Source organism: Boleophthalmus pectinirostris, unplaced genomic scaffold (genome assembly GCF_026225935.1).
Source record: "Boleophthalmus pectinirostris isolate CB_2022bp ecotype Guang Dong unplaced genomic scaffold, ASM2622593v1 HiC_scaffold_17, whole genome shotgun sequence".
Taxonomy (NCBI): Eukaryota; Metazoa; Chordata; class Actinopteri; order Gobiiformes; family Gobiidae; genus Boleophthalmus; species Boleophthalmus pectinirostris.
In genome coordinates, this window is record NW_026571115.1 from 25,290,645 (window position 1) to 25,318,433 (window position 27,789).

Here is a 27,789-nt window from a genome sequence, read left to right on the forward strand (position 1 = left end):
AGTTTGTGACCAATTAAAATTGTATAATTAAGGGGAAAAATGATAAAAGTCTGCACTAAATGTCAGCCAAAAAATAGTGGTTTTTTTGTTGTTGTTTTTTTTTTATTTAAAGGGACAGGGCATATTCATGAACATATACTTGTAAATACGCAAGAATTAGCCTGAAAGCTACTTTACATCTGTAGTCCCTAATAGGTCAGAGAGACAGAGACAATATAAGACAACATCACACAATAGACAAACTGTCAATGAGAATTCATCAGACAAACATGGTAGAAACAGCACAATAAGACACAATCATGACATACAACCCTGACATTTACAGAGGATCATAACATTAATGATCACAGATCTGGTTTCTCTTCAGCCATCGCTTCAGATTGGTTTTAAAAATACCTCAATGAGTTTTGTGCAATTTTGTAAAACATTTCAGACAAAGTAATAACATCTCAATGGAGACAAGCAGAAACCAGGTCAAGTTACAAGTCAGGTGTGTGGAGAGGCAAGCCCAGTCATAGAAAGGATACATGTTTTTCAACACATTTTAGAAGCAATAAAGCATCCACAATAAAATAAATGCTTTTTCTTTAGTTACATTTTCACCAAAGTCTTATGTGTTGGGGGTATAATAATAACTAGCCCTAATGATCTATATCTGTGCTCTATTTGTACACCTGATTGTGTGTGGTCAGTTTGTTCAGTGCCCTGTCACCTCCACTGGTCCCTGTGTGTTTGACTGTGTCCGTCCATCTGCTCTAGTCCATCCATCTTCTCAAGGTCACGCTCTCTCCCTTTCTCCCTTTCTCTCTCATTCTGTTTTTTTTTTTCTCTGTCTCTGTCTCTCTTACTCTGAGTTTTCTGTTACACACCTTTGGGAGTTTGAGATGTGACTGAGGCGACAAGAGACACAGGGAACCAAAATCTATACCTAATGCAGTGGTTGATGTGATTCTGAATGTGAACTGCTGCTATATTTTAAAAACAAATAAGAATGTACTAAGAAGTTTGTGTACATTTAAACATTATTTCCACAATATAATATGTAATAGCCATTTAATTTAACTTTTCAGTAATAATTAAGATTCATTTGACCCATTTCCAAATGTTCCCTGTTAGGGCTGGGTATCATTAAAAAGTTGCCGATACGAATCATACCTCCATACAGTGCACTTTTGATATGATATATTTCAAATCGATTTGAAACGGTTCAATAATGAAACACGCCCATTTTAATCCTTAAAACAGTAAAAATGTCAAATAAACAGGTTTTCTTCCTCTGAACAAGCAACAGAACTTTAGCTGTAACAAAATAATTTAGTAAAATACACCAAAAAAATACTTGATATACGCGAGATATATCGATACAGCAACTCACAATATCGATACTGTATCACCACTTCATATGATGCGATATACCGATATTTCATTATTTTTGCACACCCTTATTGCCTGTATGATTTGGCTCCCACCAGTGGAACAAACCAAAAAATCTAACTTTGGTTACATCTACATACCTTGAAAAATATGCATTCTTACTATGAGTGTGGTCGCCTCTCCGCAGATCTGACCTGTAATTAAGCCTGCTAGTGTTATCTGCTTGTCTAAATTCAGGTTTAATGCCATACTCTTGAACCTTCCAGGCAAAGCAACAACATCTGCACAGATACAAAGTCGGGAATGTGGACCCTCCACCAGAAAAGTTACACAGTGGACCTTTAACATACTTAAAATATTATATACATACATTATTTGTAGCCATACCGGCTTGTCAAAGTCTGATCCCGTCAGATCTCAGAAGCTAAACAAGGTCTGGTTAGTACTTGGATGGGAGAATATCAGGTGCCAATGCAAAAATTGTTATTGTGTCCTTAGGCAAGACACTTCACTATCATTGCCTAGTATGAAAGTAGTGTGTGCGTGAGTGTTGGTGTTGGTCCGAGGGACTTGCTTCCGTCAGTCTGCCCCAGCTGTGACATTAACAGTAGCTTACCACCACCGAGTTTGGAGGGAATAAAAAAAAAAAAAAAGAAAGATCTGTAAAGCGTCTTTGTGACATATGTCGGTGAAAAGCACTATCTACAACTTACTTATTATACATTACATATATATTAAGCAAAATTGTTATAATGCTGTTGCCTCATCTAAAACATACTCAAAGTTGTATTTTTTAATTCACACATTTGAGTATTCCTTTATTATTAGTCTGTCTACATCTCCAAAGCTCAAAATCCACCCTTCCACCTTGTGATGTCATGTAGGGGCAGTTTTCAAGTTAACAGCTACCTTTTACTTTTTTTTTTTTTCAGTAGAGATTTGGCAATTCCGGGTCTGAAATCATCCAAAGATTTTAGTGAAGGTGTATGGATTTTAAAAACACAGGGGAGCGCTTTCTGTATTACCACATGACATCACGAGGTGGAACAGTGTGTTTTCTGTGTGAGAGAAGAATTCAGCCTAAATATGCAGAGTTTGTGTTAAACATGTGTGAATGAAACAAAACTCCAGGTATGTTTGCGAAGAGGAAACAACATTGTAACATAGATCAGAAAATAGTGCGATATTTGTGACAAAACAAACAAAATTAACATCTAGAATAAGTAAGTAGATGTTTCAAAAGTTCAAAAAAGTGGTCGATCACTGTTTTACCCCATTGTCGATGCCTGTGTCCCCCACAAATATCTCTAAGGGACGCCTCTCTGTCCGAACGTAAAGGACTGGGGCAATTACAAGCTTCCACAGTGCATTAGCTGGATCAGCAGGAACACATTTATACGAAAATATACGGCCCTATTTAACCCTCCGCGTTCCTTTGTGCTAATACCAAGTCCGCTTTTCTAAGGTCATTGTAAAAGCTGAATGAGGGCCAGTGTTTTTTTATGACAAAGGCAGGAAGAGGAGAGGAAGGAGAAGGAGAGATGATTAAATTGAGTTACAATGGAAGAGACTGAAAACTAATGCAAACTCAGACCTCCTCCAGATGTATTATATTTGAGAATTGTTGAAAAGTGCGAAAGCTTTTAAAGTTTGAGATGGAGAATTCAATGAAGGGCGCAGACAAGTGCAGAGACGGATAGACTGAAAAGAGTGGTGCGGGAGGCCATCTTGTTTAGGGAAAGTGTCAAGTGTGGCGTTCAATAAGTGCAATGGCAATTCTTACTTTTAAAGAGCAGGTACTGTGCAAAATTATTTATATATTTTTTTGCTTTCTACCATGTTATAATGTTGTTCCCTCATCAAAAATAAGGCTTTAGATCAGAATCCTGCACGGGTCCATTTTTGGAGCCATGCACCCACCTGCACCCGCCCGCATCTACCCGCATCTGCCGCACCTGCGCAGTACAGCACCACACATGCCCATTAACCCGTGATTATATCAAAGTTTAATCTGCACCCGCCCGGACCCGAGGTAAATCAGGGTCAGCCCAATAATCCGACAGCTCAGTAGTCCAGGACTGGACCAGGACTGAACCAGGACAGAACCAGGTCTAAACCAGGATTAAACTAGGACTAAACCAGTACTAAACCAGGACTGAACAGGAGTGAACCAGGTCTAAACCAGGACTAAACCAGTGTCATTAGCATAAATATATACATGCCACAACCGCCTAACCGCCTAACCGACAGCCCAGGACTGGACCAGGACTGAACCAGGACAGAACCAGGTCTAAACCAGGACTAGGACTAAACCAGTAACTAAACCAGGACTGAACAGGTAAACCCAGGTCTAAACCAGGACTGAACCAGGTCTAAACCGGGTCTAAACTGGGTCTAAACTGGGTCTAAACTGGGTCTAAACCGGGTTTAAAAAACCGGGTCTAAACCGGGTCTAAACCGGGTCTAAACCGGGTCTAAACCGGGTCTAAACCGGGACTAAACCAGGACTAAACCAGGACTAAACCAGGAGCTCAGCTGCTGAGTCGATCGCCTCTGCTGATGGTTGTAATAAATACACTAAAGTCTCTCAGCCTGGTCTGCCATTGTTCCGGGAAAGACCAGGAAATGGCTCTTGTTTCCAGGGTAACGGACTTCCTGGAAGTGCGTCAAGTATTTTTCTCCAGTTCGTCGTTCATTTGATTCACTTGACCCTCCCGTGCGTAATCACAACCCGCCCGCATACCCGCCTGTAAAATTCAAGAACGTTAAAACCCGCCCGTTTCAGCAACTATTTGCGGGTACCCGTTGTCATCCGAACATGTTTCTGTAATCTAGTGATCTCTCCCCAGCACTATTCTAACCCTCCTTACGGTCAGTTGTAAGATTCAGTGCTCAGTCCACAAGCCTTCATCATCCATGCTCCCACACAGCAAGTCTCCATAAATATTCAAAAGCACAAACTGTACACAACAACTTGACAAACCTGATGCAAAGTTTCATGCTGGTTCTGTGGTGATAGCGCTCTGAAGGGGGAGTGACTTAGAGCGTCAAAAGCACAAGTGAAACTGTTTTTGGTGAATATAGTATTTTCAAAAAACTGAAGAGTAACATGGTGATCTAAACATGTTATGTGTTAGCAGATAATACCTTATAAAAGTAAAATACTCCCTCTTTAAAGATGCATTGTGTAACGTTTCTGATGGAGGGTCCGTCAAATGTTTTTCTCCATGGAGATGATTTTTTGTTTGGAATGTTTCACAGTGTGGTATTAAATCTTTCTATCATCATGGAAACCAAACCAGACCAAGTTACAGGTCAGATCTGTGGAGAGGCAACCCCGCTCACAGTCAGAATGCCTGTATATTTGAGCTATAAAAGCACCTGTAATTGAATAAATGTAAGGTAGATCTGTTTAATGTCATACTGTGGAACATTCCAGGTAGATGACATATTCATAGAAACAAGCAGGTGATGGACTCCCAACCAGAGTCCATCACCTGCTTTATATAGTGCACCTTTAATGAGTTGTACTGTGTTGTTTTTCAATCCAGAGAGCTAAGATTGGTCCAGGCAAGAACACAGACGGGAAGGCAGCCAACGCAGCATCTCGGTTTGACTCCAACGGAAACCAGGACCGAGTGAAGCTGTCCGACTTCAACTTCCTGATGGTGCTGGGGAAGGGGAGCTTCGGCAAGGTAAGGATGGAATAAGAAAGGAAGATTGTGTTATGGAATGCACATTAGATTAGCACTTCTACCTCACAGCAAGAAGAAGTCTATTTCCAAACAAGATGGAAGTGAGTTTTCATGTTGTTAGAATTCATTGGTCCTGTATAGCAAATTTCATATATAAAGTTGTTTCACATTTTTTTGCATTAATCAGTAGCTCTCCGTACAAAGTGTTGCCAGAGTTGCTTTTCAGGTAGACTTACATAATATAAGAGAGTCTGCCAATCGAGGATATTGACGCAGGCATTTGAAGTGTCTTGCCAAAGGACGCAACTATAGTATGCGTTTGGACCAAGATGGGATTGACAAATGCTTTTTATGGTGAAAAGAAGGTTGTGTATTTGAGATATTTTGTATAAATAAGGTACACACTTGTATCTGTTCTTTTTAATACAATCACTATGCAAATACATTGTTTTAATATTGAATAGGATCACTAAACTGTTAACAGTATTCAGAAACACTGGTTTGTGATAGGGATTGTTTATCGATTATTAGTTATCGGTGGTATCGGAGGATTTTCCAAGATTTTGATATCGCTCCAAAATTGGAAATGTAGCCGATATAGAGCTCCAATATTTTTTCTGCCCTGCCCCAGTCCACGTCATCCCCAGTGCATCAAAAATGTCTTTTTTTTCTTCATCGTCTTCTTAATATCGGTTGTCAGCCAAAACAGCAAGATAAATATCGGATCGAATCAGCTCAAAAATCCATATCTCTTAAAAGGCCAATATTACACTGCCTTATATCTGTTCTAATTAGGGCTGGGTATCATTAAGAAGTTGCCAATACGATACATAGGCCACGATACGATACATATCTCAATACAGTTAACTTTCGATTCAGTACAATATATTTCAAATCGATTCAGTACATTTTAATAAAAATAAAGGCTAAGATACAGCTGTGATTCTAAAAGTCCTTGTTAAGCCACTTCTTGTGCAAAGTGAAACACACCCATTTTACTCATCAAAAGAGTAAATATGTCAAATGTGTTAGATTAACGAGTTTTCATCAACTAAATAAACAACAAAACTGTTAACCAGGCTGGCACCACCTAGTGCCTCCGCTTAATTTAATTTCTCTTCAGCGACTAGGTCAGGAATCGGAATACACTAGATAGAAGTTTGACTCTGGTCACCAGCCAGTCAGCGAAGAGCCATACATTCTGTGTTGGCAATGATTCCCAAGGCTGAGGATTTAAAGCCGGAACAAAGAGAATGTTTGGTGAATTTTATCAAGGGGAAAGTGGTTATTGTCCTTCTTCCTATGGGATTTGGGAAAAGCTTAATATACCAGTTAGCCCTGTTAGTGGCGCATTACACCCATCACGACCAAATAGCAGCGGTTAAATGAAAAAAAGTACCTGCTTACCATCAAGCAAACAAATCCTAATGCTCCGAGGTCAGACAGTTTCTACAAAGTGAAACCGGCTGATGAATAAAATGAAAAAAATACTATTGGCGATATAACAATACAGCAGCCCATGATATCGATACTGTATCAGCACATTAAGCGATACGATATATTGGTATTTCAATATTTTTGCACACTCCTAGTTCTAATGTTGTTTCCTCATCACAAACATACCTGGGGTTGTGGTCTGTTTCATTCACATATTTAAGCTGACTTCTTCTCTCAAACAGAAGCCACTCTGTTCCACCTTGTGATGTCATGTGGGAATATAGGAAGTGCTCCACTGTGTTTTTAAACCCCCACACACCTGATTTCAGCCCTGGAATTGCCCATTTATACTGATCCACAGAGCATTTTGAGCTTTGGAGATGTTGACAGAGTAGTAATAACGGATTACTCAAACATGTGTGAATAAAACAAAACAGAACTACAGGTCTTTTTTTTACCAGGTAACAGCATTATAACATGGTTTAAATCTCACATTTTCCATAATATGAGCCCTTTACAGAACCCAGAAGCCATAGTTGAGAGCCAAAATGAAAACATATGACCAGCTATTACTGTTTTCCACTTTGTTAACACTAGTGTGGTTACGACACTAATTCCAACATGATCCTCTCACCCAGAAGCAAGAGTCAGCGAAGGGCAAGGATTGTCGGACAGAGACAGATGCACTGGTCAGGGGGGTAAAGAAGAAGAAGGAGAAGAAGAAGAAAAAAAAAAGGGACGACAAGCCGAGGGAGTGATGAAAAGACAGAGAGACATAGACGTGACAGCGCCGCGCCAAGGTTGACATGAATGAATTTAGAGAGGTAAAAACGTCACTGTGAATGAACGGAGGTAGAGCGAGGAGGAGGAGGAGGGGGGGGCTATCGGTTGAGTGACAAGAATGAAGGAAAAATGGATGTACAAGATGAAGGGAGAGGAGAGGAGAGAGAGCGCGGAAAATTGGGTAAACGCTAGCTTCAGAGCGGCGGGGATGGAACAAGAGAAAGTGACAGAAAGCGACAGAGAGGCTGCGTTTTGTGTGTGCGTGCGCGCGTGTGCGTGCGCGGAAGACCTAGGTTGCCGGCTGCCTGTTTCCATGGTAACAGGCATTTAAAGCTACACGGGTTTCGTCAATGCGAGGAGCCGAGGGTCAATCGTTACTGGAATATGCTACGCTCCCAGATTCCTTAAACGCACACGCAGATAAGCTACAAGAGCTCCTTCGGCAACATGGAGACTGTTCGCCGGATCTGATAAATATGGCGGAGGGTGAATGGGTTCGGAGGTGTACAGCGACTGCAGATAGTCTCATGTAAAATGCACAAACATGGATGTCAGTGTGGAGGCTGGTGGGGTTTGAGTGGGAGGATGTAGAGCTTCTGTCTTGGTCTATACCTTATGTGCATTATAATAGAGCTCCACTATGGCCCCTTTCCTGTACGGTCTGTGTGGAAACATGGTTAGAAACTGTCAGCACACATGAAAGTGTTTAGTTAGATGTACTCAGTGGAAATTTGCTCTAATTTGTTTACAAGAGTTGACAAAAATGTATCACAATTTTTCCCTAATGTTGATCAATACAATTTTTTTTTTTGTTACTATTTAATTTTGTATGAAGTGAGTGACCTAAGTGAATCAGATTAATCATGATTCATCGCATTGCATGTTAATCATTTCTTTAAATATTCTTTACCATTGCCTTTTATTTTTATTATATGATCATAAACGCTTCATTTTGTGCCTTCTTTATCATTATTATTACTAGAGCCCGACCGATATGGATTTTGCTGTGGCCGATATGAAACCAATATAATGGAAGATGGAGCTGCCGATAGCCGATATAATCACCGATATATTTAGTGATGTAAAAATTCACTGTAAATGTTGAATTGTTTAAAAAACTTAGGTTTGGCTCTGGTGGATTTTAAATTGGGTTTATTTAGGCAACATTTATTGTTATTCTGCCTCTTTACATCATATTTACAGACAGTAGGTTGGCTTAATGGCATTTTTGCATCACATTCTAGACACTAGTGATGGGTATTCCAGTTCTCTTTAGAGAACCGGCTCTTTTGGCTCGGCTCACTAAAAGCTGCTGGTTCTTTTGGCTCCCAAGTGGCTCTTCAGATTGTTTTGTTGCAAGCAGGACTAAAGCACGTCTAAAGCAGGACCGAATCAGGACTGAACCAGGTCTAAACCAGGACTGAAAAAGGACTAAACCAGGACTTATTTATTTTATGCTAAACTACAGTCAAATATGCTCGTTTTTTTTATTTTAAATTTTTTTTAATCCTACGTACACGCAAATTTCTCAAAGTTTCATTTTTAGCCGCTGACGCTGTCATACCATGAATCTGCACGCGGCGTGAAGAGAAAAAAAGTGAGAGAAAGAGAAAAACACGGCTCCCAATAAGGATCAGGCTCCCGTCTTTCCCTTTAAAGAGCCGGTTCTAAGAGTCATTTCGTTCGCGACGGACCCATAACTAGTAAAGAAAGTAGCGCTATTAGCCTTTAGCCGTAAATACGTGCGCGCCGCGGTAATTAATTATATGCGCAAATGTCATAATTCACACCTCTATTCACAGCTCATTTACATATCAATGCAGGTCCAGTAGCAAATATACGGCCAATACAGTCACTTTAGAACAGACCAATAGAAAACAGTCTGTTTATGTGCGGGAGCTACAGAAGCTAACCCATAACAAATGACAAAAACTAGCTTCAGAGTCGACATATTTCCAACACTCACCGCTCATACAGGCTCCTCCTCACATCACAAATCTGCACTAATAAATGTCCTTTTAATCCAGACTCAAACCGATTGGCTGTAAAAAGAATATAATCTCAGTGTTTGGATCTGTGTCTGCAGGTGTAAACAAACACACGTGAGTGACGCAACTCTGTGGTGTGTTCAGGGACAGTACGGACACACACAGACAAATGACTCCGTAGATAAATACTGATGTGGAGCCACATATTAGGACATTTATCTGTCTGTAAATTGGATTAAATGAACAGAATGTAGAGAGTCTAAGCTTTATAGCGAGGTATAACATGCCCACGTGAAATATCGGCCCATATCAGCAAGCATATCGGCCGATAGCCGATATGCCTAAAGTTGCCAATATCAGCCGATAATATCGGCCAACCGATATATCGGTCGGGCTCTAATTATTACTTTGTACGACCATAAACAAAAACAAAAAACAAAACTGGCATCTTTAAAAAATGAAGATAAGAACTAAAAAAAAAAAACTTGTATAATAACTTGATGGTTTTTATGCCTTGTAAAAGAAAAAGTTGTCCTTTTTATGGTAAATTACCGACAGCTGTGGCTGCCAGAACTTTACCATTAAAGTAAAACATTTCCTTCATTTACAGCAAAAAAAATATATATACTGTTGATTACACAGTTAAATAATGTGCTTATTACAATATTTGACAGTAAAAAAAAAATTTGACATGGAAATTTGTTATTTTTAATGGTAAAACTGTTTTATTTAATGTATTTCTTTCTTTCTTTTCTTTTCTTTTCTTTTTTTACAGTAAAATATTGCAATTTTTTTATTGTGCAATCAGCAGTATCAGTAGAATTTGAAATGGCATCTTTAAAAAAATGAAGATGGGTTAGTATATGGACCAATCTGATGATTTAAAAAAAAAAGTATTATCTTTTGAAAGACATCATTTTGAAAGACAAAGCTCTGGAATGAATTAATTCTGCATTCAATTTAGTTTGTTTTAATTTATATTTTGTGTGTTATATATGCAGTAAGTCATAAGTGAAATTGTAATTGTAAACTTGCTGTTCATAGGCTGCTTTCTTTCTTTGATTTCTGTCATTGTTTAATAGGGTTTGACATTATAAGTACTTTTTACTTCAACCTAAACCCTTTAGGTCGTGATCCATGACGCTGTAGTCTGTTTTGTTTTGTTTTCTAGTGCTGCAAAATGACCGAATAAAAAAACTACTACTACTTTAATGTTGCAATTTAGACCTTCTAATTTGGCTATTTTTAAACATTTTTTACACAGATCTAATTAGTTATTTTAAATTCCAACTGGCTATAATTTCAGAGTAGATCGCATGTTCCAGGTTAATGTACATCACTTAAACAACACGTTTAGTGGGGTTAAATGCCCTTCATTGCCGCTTGCGGGTGTAACTGGCTCTTACTGTAACAAATACAAGCTGTTAAAATTGGCCCGCCGTCTTACAGTGTTGAATTGGCCTGGCATCTTCCAGCAGTTTGGTGAAAAATTGGTTTCCTGGAAATAAGTAATACCAAATTTTAATCAGTGCCATTTTACATAAAAATAAACAGTTTTTCCTCCTGTGCCTGAACCGCATGCTTTTACTGAGAGAGGGTTGGCTGTGGACCTCTCTGTTCTCTAATACCCAAGCTGATTATTGATGATTAAAAATGACTAAATCTTCAAAAGTGATTAATTTGGTGTTGCTAGTCCTAATTATGAGGAACAAATGATGTTTTATTGTAAAAGGCCAGAACACAGTACAGTGCAGGGAGACGACTGCAGCATTGGAGTTATTATCGACCAGTGACTGTGCTTCCGATGTGAAGTAAGATGACACAGGTTATTTCATAAAGAAATGCAATCTACAGAACTGAGGGAGTATGGCATTTACATGGCATTATGTTCCCTATCAGGCTGCAGGCACGGCCCAAAGCAAAGCCGTTTTATTCACAGTCGAGTCAACCCATTATTTGCTTTATCAGTGCATTATGGCCTATGTGGTGCATGTAATACATGACTAAATAACAAAAAGTAGAAACACTCACTTAAAGGTGCACTTTGTAACTTTACGGTGGGGGTCCGTCACCTGCTTTTTTCTTTGGACATGTCATTGCTCTGCCTGGAGTGTTCCACAGTTTGACATTAAACAGCTTTACCTCACATGTATTCAAGGTTTATAAGTCAAACATTTTTTGAGACACAAGCATGCTGACTGTGAGTGGGGTTGCCTCTCCCCAGATCTGAACAGTAACTAACCATACTGTGAAACATCTCGGACAAACTAATAACTTCCCCCTGAAGGAAAACATTTGACGAACCCTCCACCAGAAAAACTACCGTATTTTTTCAGACTATAAGGCGCACTTAAAATCCTTTAATTTTCTCAAAAATCGACACTACACCTTATAAATGTGGTATGCCTTATGCATTAATTCTGGTTAATTTTATATGGTACATGATGCTCAAAAATCTGCAAAATGTTTTAGTATCACTTGGGTAAGCTACAAAGCTGCACCGCTTGATGGATTGTTGGAGCCTTAGAGCTATCGTTGTCAGAAGCCTCACGGAGTAAAGTGCAATTTATGGTCCTTTAGTCCAACATAAGCTGACTGCATCAGCGCACAAGGAGCGAGCTGTTTTTTCAGCACTTATAGTTCATGCAAATGAGCCATGTGTCTTTAAGTTTTGTTTCTGTAAAATGTAAACAAATGTGCGCCAAGCTACATTAAATACATTATTACTCAATGTATATTTGAGTCCTCCTTGTAGGAAATGAAAAAACAAACTTAAATTGTCTACCCACATTCATAATACACATTCACAAAGACAGGGAGGCAACACCGAGCGAATTATGCCTCGATCTGCCAATGGATCAGTCTCAAGTGTCGTCCGTTTTTTTCGCTTAATGCGCCTTATAATCCGGTGCACTTTGTAGTCCGAAAAATACGGTACACAATGCACCTTTGATCTGAAATATTTAGACTAACTGAAGTAAAGGCAAAATAAAGTTCCAAGAGGTGAATACAGAGCTGATATTGTATTGTGACATTTAGACAGTGTTACATTAGATCATCCTAATTCATAAACTTCCATCCAAGTTGTTGCTAAATCAACATTCAGTTTTTCAGATTTTATTTTTTTTTAAATGTAACTCACGTAACAGTGTAACCCTGATATATGTAAGAGCCGAAAATTGTACTGGGCGTCATGACACCACAGCAGTGCATCGAGCTGTTGGGCTGTGCTCTCATGTGTGTTCTCTGGTAAATCCACTGTGCAAGGTCAGCACAGGAAACACTGTGGCATCATTTACGACACATGACAGTTCTTATCCGCAGGAGCGCCTTTCTGTCAAATGACCCCACTGTCTCACAATGAACCACTTTTTATAGCTGAGACACTACAGGCTAAACCAAACCTTTTGTTTTTTGGGTCATTTTTTCTCTCAGCATATGAGCTTTCTTATGGAAATTATCCAGTCTGCACCTGAAGATGTTTTACTATTTATTTTAATGATTGATTGATTAATAATTGCCTTAGAGATTTATATGGGACTTTGTAACTTCAGAGGCCAGAACAAACATTCCACTCTTGTTCTTGATAAGGTTTTGATGAATCATACAGAAAGATTTGTTGATAGCTAATTTTTAGTCTGATTTACAAATGTTTTAACTCCAGAGAATTAGGTGAAATTTTATTTTTTACAGCAAGTTTCACTAAAATCTATTATTAGTATTTTTTATTAAGCAATCACAGTATACTCGTACAAGACTTACAAATCACTTTTTTTCCTTTTCCATTTTTTTATTTTTTATTTTTTTTCTAAAAGAAGACATCATCTTAGTACTACTAATAATACTTGTCAAATCCAGTTATTATAAAAAATTAAATAAAAGTAAAGGCAAACAGTTAAAAGGCAATCATAATTATGATGATAAAAAATTTAATCAAGAAGGTAAAGAGAGAGAAGAAGAGAAAGAACAGAGAAGAAAGTAGACTAAAATCAATTTTACTCAAATTTAAGATGAACCAAGAAATTTAAACTAGACTTTATTAATTTTTCAGATTTATATGTGCAAATATGTGCAATTTTGATCATTTTTACCACATTAAAATCCTAATTTTAATATGAAAAGATTACACGAGTAACTTTTTTTCTTGTATTCATGTAAGTAAACTGCAAAAAAAAATCTCAAATTGTTCTCTCTAAATGCAAGATGCCTTAATGACATCACAAATTGACAGCAGAGTTAGCCTTTTCATGTATAACTCACAGATGGACCCTAGCGACCTTGCAACCATCCAAAATTTCCCATTTTTTTAACCCGCCCACAAATCCACATCCTCTGCTCTTCTACCCCTTAAGCTTTTTGTATGCCTTTTGTAGCAGTAGCCGCGTCCTTGTCAGTATCAAAAGAGTCCAGATGGCGTCCTTCCCCAACTTTCTAACTTATGTATTTTTTATAATAACAGCAACTTTCAAACACGTCTTACATTTGATAGTTATAATGATTCTGGGAGATCACAGTCTGTATAAACTCATGTGTTTTTGTCCATCTGTGCAGAGTCCCCACGGAAAGCCTAAACCCGCTAACCTCTGTGATTATCATAGCTGAATATTTATAAGACACAACCTCCTCACCGTGGAAGTTTTAGGTCTCACGGGGGGGGAAAGTAGAGCTAAGGTCACTTTTAATGCTCCTTCCACGCCCCTGTACATGAGATAATGAATCTGATGAGCACCCCATTTACATAATTTATCAACTTGAAATTGTTGGATAATTAGATGTTCATTATCAATTTCTAAGTAAGAAAAGTTGGTTGACCTATCTGAACTATAACTATTCTGAAGTGTAAACATGTGCGTCTTATATGCATTGTTTTTTGTCACAGTGGTGTGTGCTCTGTAAAGAAGACATTATGCTTGAGTCTGTTATATAATTTTAATCTATGACACCCCTGGATCATTATGTTATAATTTGGACATTTTAAATATTAGTCTAAAACTACTTACCGTATTTTTCAGACTATAAAGCGCTCTGGATTATAAAGCACATTAAGCGAAACAACCAGACAACACCTGAGACTGATCCCTTAGCCCAGGCGTCCATGATCAGTCAGGCAGATCGTGGCGTAACTCGCCCGGCGTTGCCTCCCTGTCTTGGTGAATGTGTATTATGAATGTGAATGTGGGTGGATAATTTAAGTTTGTTTTTTTTATTTCCTATGAGGAGGACTCAAATATACACTGAGTAATAATGTGTTTAAGGCAGCTTTGTGCATATTTGTTTACATTGTACAGAAATGAAACTACATGGATAATTTGCATAAACTATAAGCGCTGAAAAAAAAAAAAAAGCTCTTTCCTTGTGCGCTGATGCAGTCAGCTTCTTGTCGGACTAAGGGCCATAAATTGGGCTTTACCCTGCGAGGCTCCTGACTACGGGAGCCATAATGCTCTGACAATCCATCAAGCGGTGCGGCTTCATAGCTTACCAAAGTCGTACTAAAACATTTTGACAGATTTTTGAGCGCTGTGTACCACATAAAATCGGTTCGAGGTCAGTAAGCACAACCAGAATTAATACGTAAGGCGCACTGGCTTATAAGGCGCAGTGCCGATTTTTGAGAAAATTAAAGGATTTTAAGTGTGCTTTATAGTTTGAAAAATATGGTAATAAAAGAAACATATCCTCTGACTTCTGTAGTAGAAAACAGTGGTGCCCAGTGGGAGATGGCGTCGCCGTAAATCTTACCACAACAAAGAGCTGTGTAGCTGTCGGCCCCTCATAAGGATAGCTGCACATCACACTAGCGAATAGCAGTTTTGTTTTGTTTTTTTCTTCATTTGTACCAACATGACTGAACAACACTGCCAAACCCTAAGCGTATCACTGATCAAGAAGGAAGGAAGTAGTACAGTGGTGGTGAACACGGGGGTTGACCAGCAATACGTCATCTTGAAAATAAGCGATTACAGATTGATCAAACATGCACAAATCACTCAATACAACTCAACTTTGGATGAGTAAATGGTGAGGGGAAACAACTATAACATGGTTAAAAGTTCTAAAAAGTCAAATTTGCATAATAGGTCTTTAAATAGTTTATGAAAGGCCCGCAGTTGAATTTTTAACAGAATCCTTTTATTAAAACATAAATCACAAATCTAATTGCAATGCTTGTCCGAAAATCGCACAGACCTGGTACATGACCACTGGAAATACATGGCTACCTAATTTCTTGGGTTCTTTTTAAAGACAATGCAGTAGCACAAATATTTACCTTGTTGACATGATTCAGCTGTTGGCTGCAAACCATCTTCAGATTTCTTATCAGTGTTAGTGGTGACGTGCCGTATATCTGCTGTTGTTACTTCCTGTAGGCGTGGTCCGTCTGAGCCAGAGGTGGGGACTTGCAAATCATGACTTGGACTCGAGTCAGACTTGAGTCACTATTTTTAGGACTTAAGACTTGACTTGATAAAATAGACAAAGACTTGGGACTCGACTTGGACTTGAGGGTGAGTGACTTGGGACTTGACTCGGTCTTGAGTCCTGTGACTTGAGAAGATTTGATGCTTAGATTTGTTGACAAATTAACTGTTTTGTTTTTTGTTTTGTTATTTCACTCTTAAATCTTAATTCTTTTTGTTTTGACTGTAATATTCGCACTCTTGTCAAGACTTTTAAAAAGGAAAAATGTACATTTCTAAAACACTCCCTAGAGGTCAAAGGTCACAAAACATTTTGAGAATCCAGGGCAAGTCACCACAGTCACAAATTTATTCAGTTTCATGTCAATACGAATGCATGTCCAACTTTGACCAGGTGGTGGCGCAATAGCTCTTGAGGTAGCGACCTGAAAATTACTGAAAGTGATCATGGGCCTGGCCTGAACCAACATGCCAAATTTCATAGCTGTATTCTGAGGTGTTCTATGGAATACCCAAAAAAGACAGCATTTTTGACAAAATTCAACATGGCCGCCAAATGCAGATGGTCACGTGATAAACCTTTTATGACACGAATCGCTGAGTCAAATAGCATCAGCAGGCACAGGAATTTTCTGGAAATCCAAACAGATCAAGAGATATCACTTAATAATAATATAAATAGCAAAAAGGTGTTTTATTAATATTATTATTTATATATCCAGGTATCAAGTTTCATGTCAATATGTCAAAGCGTCTCTGCACTGCGAGCTCACTTCCTGTTTGGCAGAGAACAAAGGCCTAAATGAAAAATCCATTTGAAATTTTTTTGTGACAATTGGTCTGAAGATTGTGTGTGCCAAGTTTTAAAAAAAAAAAAAGACAAAATTTGAGAGAGGAGATACATTTTGAAGGTTTTTGATAGAATCCAAAATGGTGAAAAATCAAATATGGCGGAAAATGACATCATGCAATCATCTCGGCTTGGCCCAAGGATTCCAGCCACACCTCATTTGTGAAAATCGGACAAACGGATCAATAGTTATAAGCATGAATGCATGTCCAAATTTGACCCATTGGTGGCGCTAGATCTCTTGACCTATTGACCTCAAATTGGCTGTGAGGGACCATGAGCTTATCCTGAACCAGTGTGCAAAATTTCACAACTTTTTACCAAGGCATTTTATGGGCTGCTAACATATGCTGCAAGGCTTCCAGAAATACATCTCCTACTGTATTGTCTTTTAAAAGAACCCAAGAAATGAATGTACAAAAAAAAGACAAAATTAATGTTTTTGGATTATTTGACATGCCTTCTTTCCAGATTCGTTGCAAAATCAAGACAAAACCTCATAACGGGCTGTAAATGTCGTAGTTAAGTATAGTTAATAAACTGAGATGTAAAAACATAGTCAATCAGTGTGTTCCATTTCATTCAGCAGTAATGCACTACATGTTTCACACAACATAGGCCAGCGCTGAGTCCTGACTGTCTTTTCACCTTAGAAAATTAAATTAATCACTCATCAGCCAAGCAAGGCGCTGTGCACAATGACAAATTTACAAGTCTATTTATGCAAATGAACCAGTGTGGGAGAAAAGGCTTCTACATAAAATACAATTGGATGAAAGATTCTTTGTCGAGGTCCTAAACTCAATTAGCCCCTTGAGAACTACAAATGCGACGTGCTAGCCGTTTGATGAAAAGCACTGCTATTTTTCTCTCCGTTCTCCTCGGGCGGCTGCTTTTAAGATAAAAACTGAAACATGTTATCAATTGAAGCACCAGTCCGTTGTTTAGTCATGATAACTCAGCTGCTATTTGTAAGCGTAGTAAAATGTCTGCGTTTATGAAGGCAATTTTACAGCGCAGTGCTACAATACAAATTCGTCAATGTTTGCTATTACATGTAAAAGTAATTACAGCACTAGAGAGCAGTCAAGTTAACTGCTCCATAAATAATAATGACTTTGTGGAGCTCTGTGGTTATGCTTCGACTGTGGTCAAGCATGATGATGGTGTTATTGGGTTTCTTGTTTTTATCTGGCCTTAGCCGCAAATATCATACATGTACTAGTATATGCAGGCCTGGGTGTATTTGAGTTTCAGAGGAAGGCAAGCAGAATAAGTTTCCATTAATTTTCATTATTTTACTCACCTGAAATGAGGGTGCAAACATTTTAACTGAGGTAGCAGTGCACTGTTTTGCACCCCTAGACTCCGGCCTGTGCACACGCAGAATTCACTGGATTCTGAGGAATATAATTATGGTCATTGCCGTAGCTTTTACCCATTCAGATCTGATTATTCTGTTTTTTGAATGGTCAAACATCATAACCCTTGAATACCTACTTTAAATATTACAAACTGATATTCTCAGAAAAACAAATTTTAAATAAGAGGTATTTTTTCTCTCTCCCGCATTGATGAACAGCAATGGTGACATTGATGATTTCTGATAGAGATTTGAACCTGCCTCCCAACCATGAGTAAAATAAAAAAAGAATAAAATCATCATAAACCTTTAGCAGAAGCTGAAGATGGTGAAGTACTTAAAGTCGATCTATGATATTCGTTGTCACTAATATCAGGCTACGTAGAAATTGCAGGACAGGAACATGCTGAATTGGCAGAGCTTAATTTCAGATATCTGTGGCTGATATCCGCCATATCAGACCACTGTAAAAGAAATAACCACATTATGGATCGAGACAGGGTTTGGCTCATTGGATCGGAAAACAAGTTCAAACGCTGGATCAGGGAGGCCATTAAAATTAGAAAACAAGACACGGACAGCATTAACCATGATAACAAAGCGTTCCTCCTTTCACACGCCTGGGACACCCTCCTCCAGAGAACACCAGGCGACGGGAGGCGTGGTCAGTCTGAGTGACCTGCAGGTCCATCAAGCTGACCACACATACAGGAAGTAACAACAGCTGATATATATGATACGTCACCACCAACACCGGTGACAGTTCTGATGATGGCTTAAAGCTAGCAGCTTAAATATGTCAACGAGACTCTACTGTATTGTCTTTAAAAAGAACCCAAAAAGTTAAAGTACATAAGAAGACAAAATGAACATCTTTGGCTTAAGGACCTGGATGTCTTAGAGGAATCTGTCCCTGCACCATAGGAACAAAAAACCTTCTGCAGAAGATATAAGTAACATGGTTGAAGTGGAGCTGCTCACTAACATCAGAGAAGCTCAAACTGACAAAGGAGTTCTCCATGGCAACAATGACACTAAAGAGACAGAAGAACCTCCAGTTGTAGTTAACGAGGTATCTCCTTCTCCAACTGCAAAATCAGACTCCTCTCTGCCTGACCTACAAGATCTCCATGGCAACATCGAATCAGGTAAAGGCAGAGATGACTGAGCAGAAATGTCCTGAATTGGCTAAACATCCCACTGCCCCACGGAAACCAGAAGAAATTAGCAATGCATTACACCAAGATGACGTCCAACCAACAGCGTTCAAGAGACTGAAGGAACCCTGGACATAAATGTGCAGATATCGGGAGAGATGAAAAACAACTTCACCAACCAGCGAAGGAGGAGAGGAGGAGAGAGAGATCTATAACTGTCTCATTCCTGATTTTGTACTTTACTGTATTAGAAGTGGAGTGGAGTGTACATTATTTTGTAAAAGTAGTGCTGTCTGTATCTGTAAATAATCTATTTAAATTCCAGTTGTTTCTTGCTTCTAATTAATATTGTCAGGAACTACTAAAATATATTAGGTAGTTCATGTTGCATTTTGATGGGTAATCCTATTGCTATTTTGTCCATTTCAAATGTACTGAATGTTTATTATGTTACGTTAAAGTATATGTCAGGTAGAAGACAGGTTTTCATGTGTTTTCTAATAATTACTCAGTTTGATTGTGTAGGGTTTTATGGCCTGCACTCACACTTGCACATCAGATGACATCATCACACAGTGCTGTTTGTTTACATGTGCTAATGGTTTTAATGTAAAAAAAAATAAGTCCAGTGGCAGAAATATCTATTGAATAGTGAGGCAGATGTGTGTCCTATTATGATACGCGCTCCTCTATGAGTTTATAGATATAATAACAGCGCAGAGCAGTGATGACAGCCAGAGATGAGAGGCAGCTAAACTTCTGTCTGTCACAGTCCTTATGGAAGGTAAACGCAGATTCACTGTGTGTTTTGGAGCAGAGATTTTTTTGTCGTTTTCCTCATATGAGTAACGTCAGAGCACACACAGGGCTCGTACAATAAAGTCGTGTGAGCAACTGTGCCGTGCTTTTGGCCCACCTCCTCCAACCGGATCAAAGTGCCAAGTGCCATGGGCCTGGGCACAAATCGATTGCACTCACACTGGACATATATACCGAACTTTAGAGGCTTGGGCACGGTTCTAAAGTCCTGGTGTGAGTGCACTCTAAATTAGGCAAAAATGTTAGTAAAATCTTAAATATAATGACTTCTGGTGGAGGGTCTGTCAAATGTTTTTCTCCATGGAGACATTATTGCTTTGTCTGGAATGTTTCACAGTATGGCATCAAATCTTTTTATCTTCATGTAGACCAAAACAGACCAAGTTACAGGTCAGATCTGTGGAGAGGCAAATTTGCTTATAGTCAGAATGTTTTTCTAGGTATTTTTGAGCTGTAATTTAATAAATATAAGCTTGAGCTGTTTAATGACATACTGTGGAACATTTCAGGCAAAACAATGACATGAAGCAGATGACAGACCCCCAACCAAAAGTTACATAGTGCACATTTAGCTATGTTTTAATGGAAAAAGTACTCAGAACCTCATATGCTCTTTAAGATTAACATGCCAACATTAGATCACATACAGACAAGTTATTAGCATGTAAACTCGTGTATTGTGTGACCCCCATTTTGTTTTTTTTATATTCAACACGGTCAGGGTCAGGCTAGCGCGGCAGAGAGGCTGAAAACAAGAACGATGAGAAACAGAGAGGGACCAGAATACATCGACTACATCAGAGACGAGTGAGACGGAGCACAGCTGGAGACTAACCTTGGATAAAACACACAATACCCCGTCCATATTTTTAGATGTGATTCAGCAGATTTGACTGAATGGCCTGACTGCTGCCAATCTCTATCACCCCTGCTGTCCTCCCGCTACCCCTGCCCTTGGCTTACACAATCTTTTCTCTCTCTTTTTTTTTTTTTCCGGCTTTTTATAATCCCATTCTCGTCATCCACCTTACCTTATCTGCACCAGGCCACATACCGCGTCCCCCAAAAAGATTCCCAAAAGTCGAGGGGAATAATCCTTCTCACAACTTTTTCGTGGGTCTTTACATTGTGTTTTAACATGGGTGTGCTACAGATTTTTAAGATTATTGCGAGTAAGTAAGTAAACATAGATGATTAACGATAATATTAAAACTAATAAATCCTTAATTTTCTTTCATTACCGTTGTCTAATATATTACCGTTGCTCTAGTATGTTTATGAAATCAAACTGTGGAAAAATTAAACAGACAAAACCATTTTTTCTTTCTGTTTATTTCTTGATGTGCAGATTGAATTGAAATTGCTTAAATTTTCTGCAGAAATTGTCATGATTTTTATTTATTTAATTATTTTTTTGAGTGGTCAACCAAATAATCTTGACATCCCTTATACCAATTTTTTTCCTTGTTTTTGTGTAGGCCTGTCACGATAACAAAATTTAAACCACGATATATTGCTACAGACATATATTGCAATAAATTATGTTTTAATTGTGTAAATATACTGCCACTTCTTTAGCGTCATTGCTCTTTTATTTCTATGTTAACTTGCCATTCTGTTTAAAAACAAAATACCTGATGCACTGATGACAAACTGGGAATGAAACATTATAATTGGGGAAAAATTCCTTATACCAGTGTTTATCAATATTGGCGCTGATATATTTCGTTTTTCAGGTGATGCTGGCTGAGCGGAAGGGCACAGAGGAGCTGTTTGCTATAAAGATCCTGAAGAAGGACGTGGTGATCCAGGATGATGACGTGGAGTGCACCATGGTGGAGAAGAGGGTCCTGGCTCTGTCCGGGAAGCCTCCATTCCTCACACAGCTGCACTCCACCTTTCAGACCATGGTACGCACACCGGGCTCTCGTGTGGGCCGGTGGAATTCATGAAAAAGATAATTTCAGCTGCTTCTGTTTCTATCATTTCTGTTGTGATTGTGGTGATGTTTGTAATGTGTTTACTGTATATTTGCTAATTACACTGATTACACTTGACATATGTTTCTCTTTGATAGATTTTGCCAGTAAAAACTGCTTCAACATTTTATAATTAACATTGTAATATTAAACTAGACTACCGACAACACTTCAGCAGTAGATTTGGAAACATCTGTTAAACATAAAAGAAAGTACTGTAAATATGCACGAAATAGTTAGTGCTAAAACACCTCACTTGTCAAATACGAGTGCTAACCACATGCTAATGAATCTTTTGACCAGGAAATTACAAGTATCTGTAAATGAAACAAACAAAAACTTGTGCAACCCTTCTCTAACCCTGCCCTGTATTAAATAAGCTGTCAGAGTAAATGTGAGTTCAAAGTGTGAAATAGTCCAAAAGTGTGTTGTTGGTTGGTCCTGACGTCAGTGCTCTATAAATAGGCCAGTATTTGGTGACACTGGGTGTGTGGAGCTGAGGGCAGCTCTGCTGGTGAACACGGCTCCTCCAGCCCTCAGCTGGAGCACAGCGCTTTGATTCATGCTCGTCTTGTGACGTATAATCCATATTACACTCAAGATGAGTCAACAGCAGTAAATATAGAACTGTGCACCCATATTTACCAGTGCATTTACATCCTCTGCACTTTATTTCAGAACATAGTATCATAGAGATCAGCATAATTTAGAAGCTTTAGCTCAAACTCCACTTGTTAATCCCAAGCAGCAGTGTTGTGGAATCAAAAGAACTTATGTACGTGGGATTTTCGGAGCTGTACGTAGAAGGAAATCTCACACACAACAGTTTCTGCGGTGGAGGCCTGAATCTCCATTTCCCTCTCATATTCAGAGCGCAGTGTGCGGTGCCCACTGTTCTTCAGACTTATCAGCCAGTGCAGGCTCTCTGCACACTCTGCAGACAGCTTACAGCCCACAACACAAACACCAAAGCCCTCCACTCCTCTCCTCATACTGTACCTTATTGGCAATTTCTGTAGATAATGGAGAGGAATTGCCTGTTTAAATTGGTGTTGCTGTTAAGGTGAGTCGCAGGCTGATTGGGCGCTCAGTCACGTCTCCGCTGCTCCTCTGTTTTTCTCTGGCTTTTTTTCTCTTCATTTTGATCCACTCCTCCCTCCCTCCTCTAATGCGGCCTCATTCCCTCCATCCGTCTTCATCTACCTGCAGCGGTCATTTGTTTTGCCTCTACGCTGACCTCTCACTCAGTTACGGTATGGCCTATATCGTGTTGTGGTCGTGGCTGACCCGTGCTCTGCTCTGTGTCCCCAGGATCGGCTGTATTTTGTCATGGAGTACATCAACGGAGGAGATCTCATGTATCAGATCCAGCAGGTCGGCAAGTTCAAAGAGCCACATGCAGTGTGAGTACAAGAAGCAGAATGTACACGTACCACAGGGGATTATGAGAGGGAGGGTGCATGGTGAGGTTTGGTGAGGTTTGATAAGGTCACAAATTCAAATCTTACTACTAAATAACTCATGTGGAAAAGATGAAAGTTATTATATACATACTGTAATACAGAAATGACAAAATACATGTCTTTCTATCCCACTAATATTACAATATTCTAGGACAGCATAAAATACAACATTCTATAGGCGAGGAATATTTAATATAGTTGGGGGCAGCAAAAATGAATAATCTTAAAATGCAGCCTTTTGTTGTAATATAGCAAGTTCAAGGGTCTAGTCACTAAAAGAAATGACATAATCACATTTCTAGAACCTGAAAACTACAAAAATCCATATTTCCTGCTGTTCTGTTAATTATTTTACGCCCAAACTCATAATAGCTCTGAAGCTAAGCAGGATTGGGGCTGGTTAGTACTTTAATGGGAGACCACTGGGAATACCAGGTGGCTCTAGTGCAGACCTGGTCATTGTACAGTTCCCAAGCCACACATGGCCCTTTGTTTGACTCTGACCGGGCCGTTTAAGCTCAATTGGAATTACAAAATAAACATTTTATAATTTTACCTCATGCATGGACTAAAGCTGCATTGCCTCACCTCACTTTTTCATTGCTTAGTCATAACATAAACTCTTACCAGTCTTATCAGCTTGTCAGAACAATGCTATTTACTGCTTTTTATAAAGAAATACAATTAATATTATGCAGAACTGAATTAAGCATTTTGGGCCAGACAGTACTCTGGTCAGAGAGTAGAAATGGACACCAGAATATATTTTTGGAGCCTATAATGTCCTGTCTTCTATCTTTTTTGCTGTCTGTTAATCTATCCTTTCATCTGGTAATCTATAGGAACATTTTATTTATTATATTACTAACTGAAGTTACACACGTATATAATCAGTCTATGAGTAACAGTTAAACAGTTTACATCAACAATCAGGTAAAAGAATCAAGTTAATAAAGTTGATTAATGTCAGAACATTACATAGCAATTAAAGAAACAATTAGATACATGCAAACCCACCTCTGTACATACAAAAACTAAATTCTGACTAAGAGATAGACTCAATACTCAATACCAACTCCAATACCACGATGAAACACCCTTTCTTTAGACAATAGAATGACTTTTTTCCACATTAACTCATAGTACCCTATTTTTCGAACTATAAGGTGCACTTAAAATCCTTTTAATTTTCTCCAAAATTGACAGTGCACTTTATAATCCTGTGCACCTTATGTATTAATTCTGGTTGTGCTTACTGACCTTGAACTGTTTTTATATGGTACACGGTGCCCAAAAATCTGTCAAAATGTTTTAGTATGACTTTGGTAAACTATGAAGCCGCACCACTTGATGGATTGTTGGAGCATTACGGCTACCATAGTCAGGAGCCTCGCGGAGTAAAGCCCAATTCACGGTCCTTTAGTACGACAGAAGCTGAATGCATCAGCAGCACAAGGAGCGAGCTGTTTTTTTTTTTTTTCAGCGCTTATAGTTTATGCAAATTAGCCATGTGGTTTTAAGTTTTATTCTGTTTCTGTAAAACGTAAACAAATGTGCTCAAAGCTGCATTAAACACATTATTACTCAATGTGTATTTGAGTCCTCCTCGTAGGAAGTAACTCGTAGGAAAAACTAACTTAAATTATCCACCCATATTCATATTCATAATACACATTCACCAAGACAGGGAGGCGATGCCGGGCCATTTATGCCATGATCTGCCGATGGATTGTAGATGCCTGGGCTAAGGGATCAATCTCAAGTGTCGTCCATTTGTTTCGCTTAATGCGCCTTATAATCCGGTGCGCCTTATGTATGAAAATAGACGAGAGAATTCAACATTACTGATATTGTGCCTTATAATCCAGTGCGCTTTATAGTCCGAAAAATACGATACTTTCTTTTACATAAGTGATACTTTCAATACTTATTTTATATTATGACAATATCATCCACCAGTATTACTACAATATAGTTAGCAGCAAAACCATCCTTGTATGCGCCAAGTTTCTCCTATAGATTTTTACAAGATTTTGGCTTCTCGGGCTATACAACACTGCTCCTGTCCCCAAACCTCCACCGGCTCATACACAGCAGCTGCTCGGTGTTTTGTATTATTGCGAATAAGCCATCAGCCCTGGCCGTGGTGAGGGATGTGATGGGTGCTGCTGGGCCATAGCTCGGGGCACAAATCTGTTGTTCCCCCCGGTGAACCTTGCCGCTGTAAAGTACTTGAAAGTAATGCGAGCTGTGAGTTTCCAGCGCGCGGCGGAATCCCTCACCGAAAGTGCAGAGAATAATTAGGGTGGCTGGCGAGATCACTGTTGTCAAGGCGGTGGGGGGAAGGGGAGGGCGGGAAGGCTGACACGTTTGACAAGCGGGCTGTCTGCGTTTGTGGGGATAGAGCTTTGTAGCCCGTGGCAGGTTCTTTAGACAGCTGAAGGCCAAGTCCAACCAGTGAGGAACTCTTTTATCTCAGTACATCAGCTTGTTCTGCTCTGTTTAATTAATTTTTTTTTCAACGCTAGAGAATACCGTGCGGGGAATAATAATGCCTTTGTACTGCTGTTTTTTTTTTCTTTTCTTTTTTTCTGGTAACACTTTATTTTAGTGTGTACTTGTTAAACTGTTACTAGCTGCTCATTTGCATATGTGTAAGTGGTTTGCTCTGTGTTAATGCGTATTTATTTGGCTCTTATTAAAATGATTCTACCTCATTTTTTTTCATGAAGTTAAGCAAAATGTGTCTTGCGCGAGTACAGATATATTGAAAAGCAGGTCTTTAGGTCAAAATTTAACTGCTGTGTGTAATTATGAAGCGTTTTATTGTCCTAGAATCAGGATTACCGTGCATTACCATGATGGCAAAACTCACCTCTGGCCTTAGAAAGTTGCTGTGAATAATTAGGTTACTCGGAATTCATTAGGTAAGTGAGGAATAAAATTTTTTAAAAGAAACTAGGTCTGTTTGTTTGTTTTTTTAAGATGGTAAAAATCAGGCATTGTTCCTTGAATATCTTACTCTGCATAACCTTTTTTTGCTACTCATTTACCAACACTTTATCCTTCAGAAACTTTGATCCTGATTGCCTTTTTGGTTGCTATGAAACAGGCATTTGCAATTGGCTTCATTTGACGATATGGGGGAAGTCACACTCCCCCAACCCACTGCTGCATACAGTCCATGATAGGAATGGGCATGATCAGTCAACTAATCGGTAATTGATCATTAAGAATTTTGTCGATCACATTCATTTTTAATCAACAAACCAAATGTCGGTTGCTGTGCATATGGTAAGGAGACAAGGCTGCTTCTTACAGCGCAAACACTGGAGTTGCAGCCTCACAGTCCCCACGTTTCAGCTCTGGCTCCTCCTTGGAGACTCCATGAGTGCGTTTACATGCACATCAATGTCCTGGGTATGTTCAGGTTTTTTGAGTATCCCGGTTTTGTCATGGTGCATGTATACGCAGTGTCCAAAAGACAAACACTTTTCAGTCTTTTCATCACAACAGTAGCCAAAATAAATAAAGTGACAAACATAAATAAAGTGAGTGAAATGACTGTTAAATAAAGAGCTGCACTAAACCCGCACATGTATGATCTCTAAAACATGAGGCTTCTCTAACACGATAAACACACAGAACAGACTTAGCATTATCATCATCGACATCCCTCTGTCACTGAGAGAACACTTATATTCCACTGAGTCGTGTCCTTTAGTCTGACAGAAGCTGAAGCGTATCAGCGCACAAGGAAAGAACAGTTTTTTTCAGTGCTTATAGTTTATTCAAATGAGCCATGCAGTTTTAAGTTTCGTTTCTGTAAAATGTAAACAAATGTGGCAAAGCTGCATTAAACACATTATAATCTCAAATGGGCTGATGTGGCTCTGTAGTGGTTATGGTTTATATGTTGTAAAGTTGAGTTTATTCATGCAGACTGATGATAATTGTTTGATAATAATGATGATAATTTTAATATAAAAACGTTAATGTTTAATCGAAAATTTATTGTTCATTCTCCCGACGATCGATTTAGAAAATTTATTTGAATGCCCATCCCTAGTCCATGATTAAGATCCTAATAGACTTTTGGTGTTTTTAAGAGCTAGTACCAAAAGCAATTTAGTTTTTACTTATGAATGCTTATTTATGCACAAAATCACAAAATGATCCACTTACAAGTATGCAAATTAGCAGCTACTTAGATGTTAGTAACCCTAAAATGAAGCTTTTTGTGTTTTTCTGTTTGTTGTATCAGCAGCTGAAAAACAGACTCCACAAATTGCTCACCTTGCCTAAAATGGCCGCTCGTAACACACTGTTTGTTTACGGGCACATAATTACGGCGGAGCGGTCAGCGTGTCCAGGCCGAGTGGTGCTGTTGATCTTATCAGCTGCTCTCTGGCCCGGTGGAGACAGCTCTGACCTTTCCCCAGTCACAGACCCTCAGACA

General features: G+C 38.9%; 1 protein-coding gene across 3 annotated transcripts in view; it reads left to right on the forward strand.

Annotated features, from left to right (window-relative positions):
• Positions 1–27,789, forward strand: part of prkcbb (protein kinase C, beta b) — a 223,475-nt gene that overhangs the window by 138,959 nt on the left and 56,727 nt on the right. For all 3 annotated transcript variants that reach the window (XM_055152249.1, XM_020919954.2, XM_055152248.1), the window contains 3 exons: positions 4,926–5,069; positions 21,625–21,798; positions 23,179–23,270. In XM_055152249.1, coding sequence (XP_055008224.1) covers positions 4,926–5,069; positions 21,625–21,798; positions 23,179–23,270 — 410 coding nt within the window. The remainder of the gene's footprint in view (positions 1–4,925; positions 5,070–21,624; positions 21,799–23,178; positions 23,271–27,789) is intronic.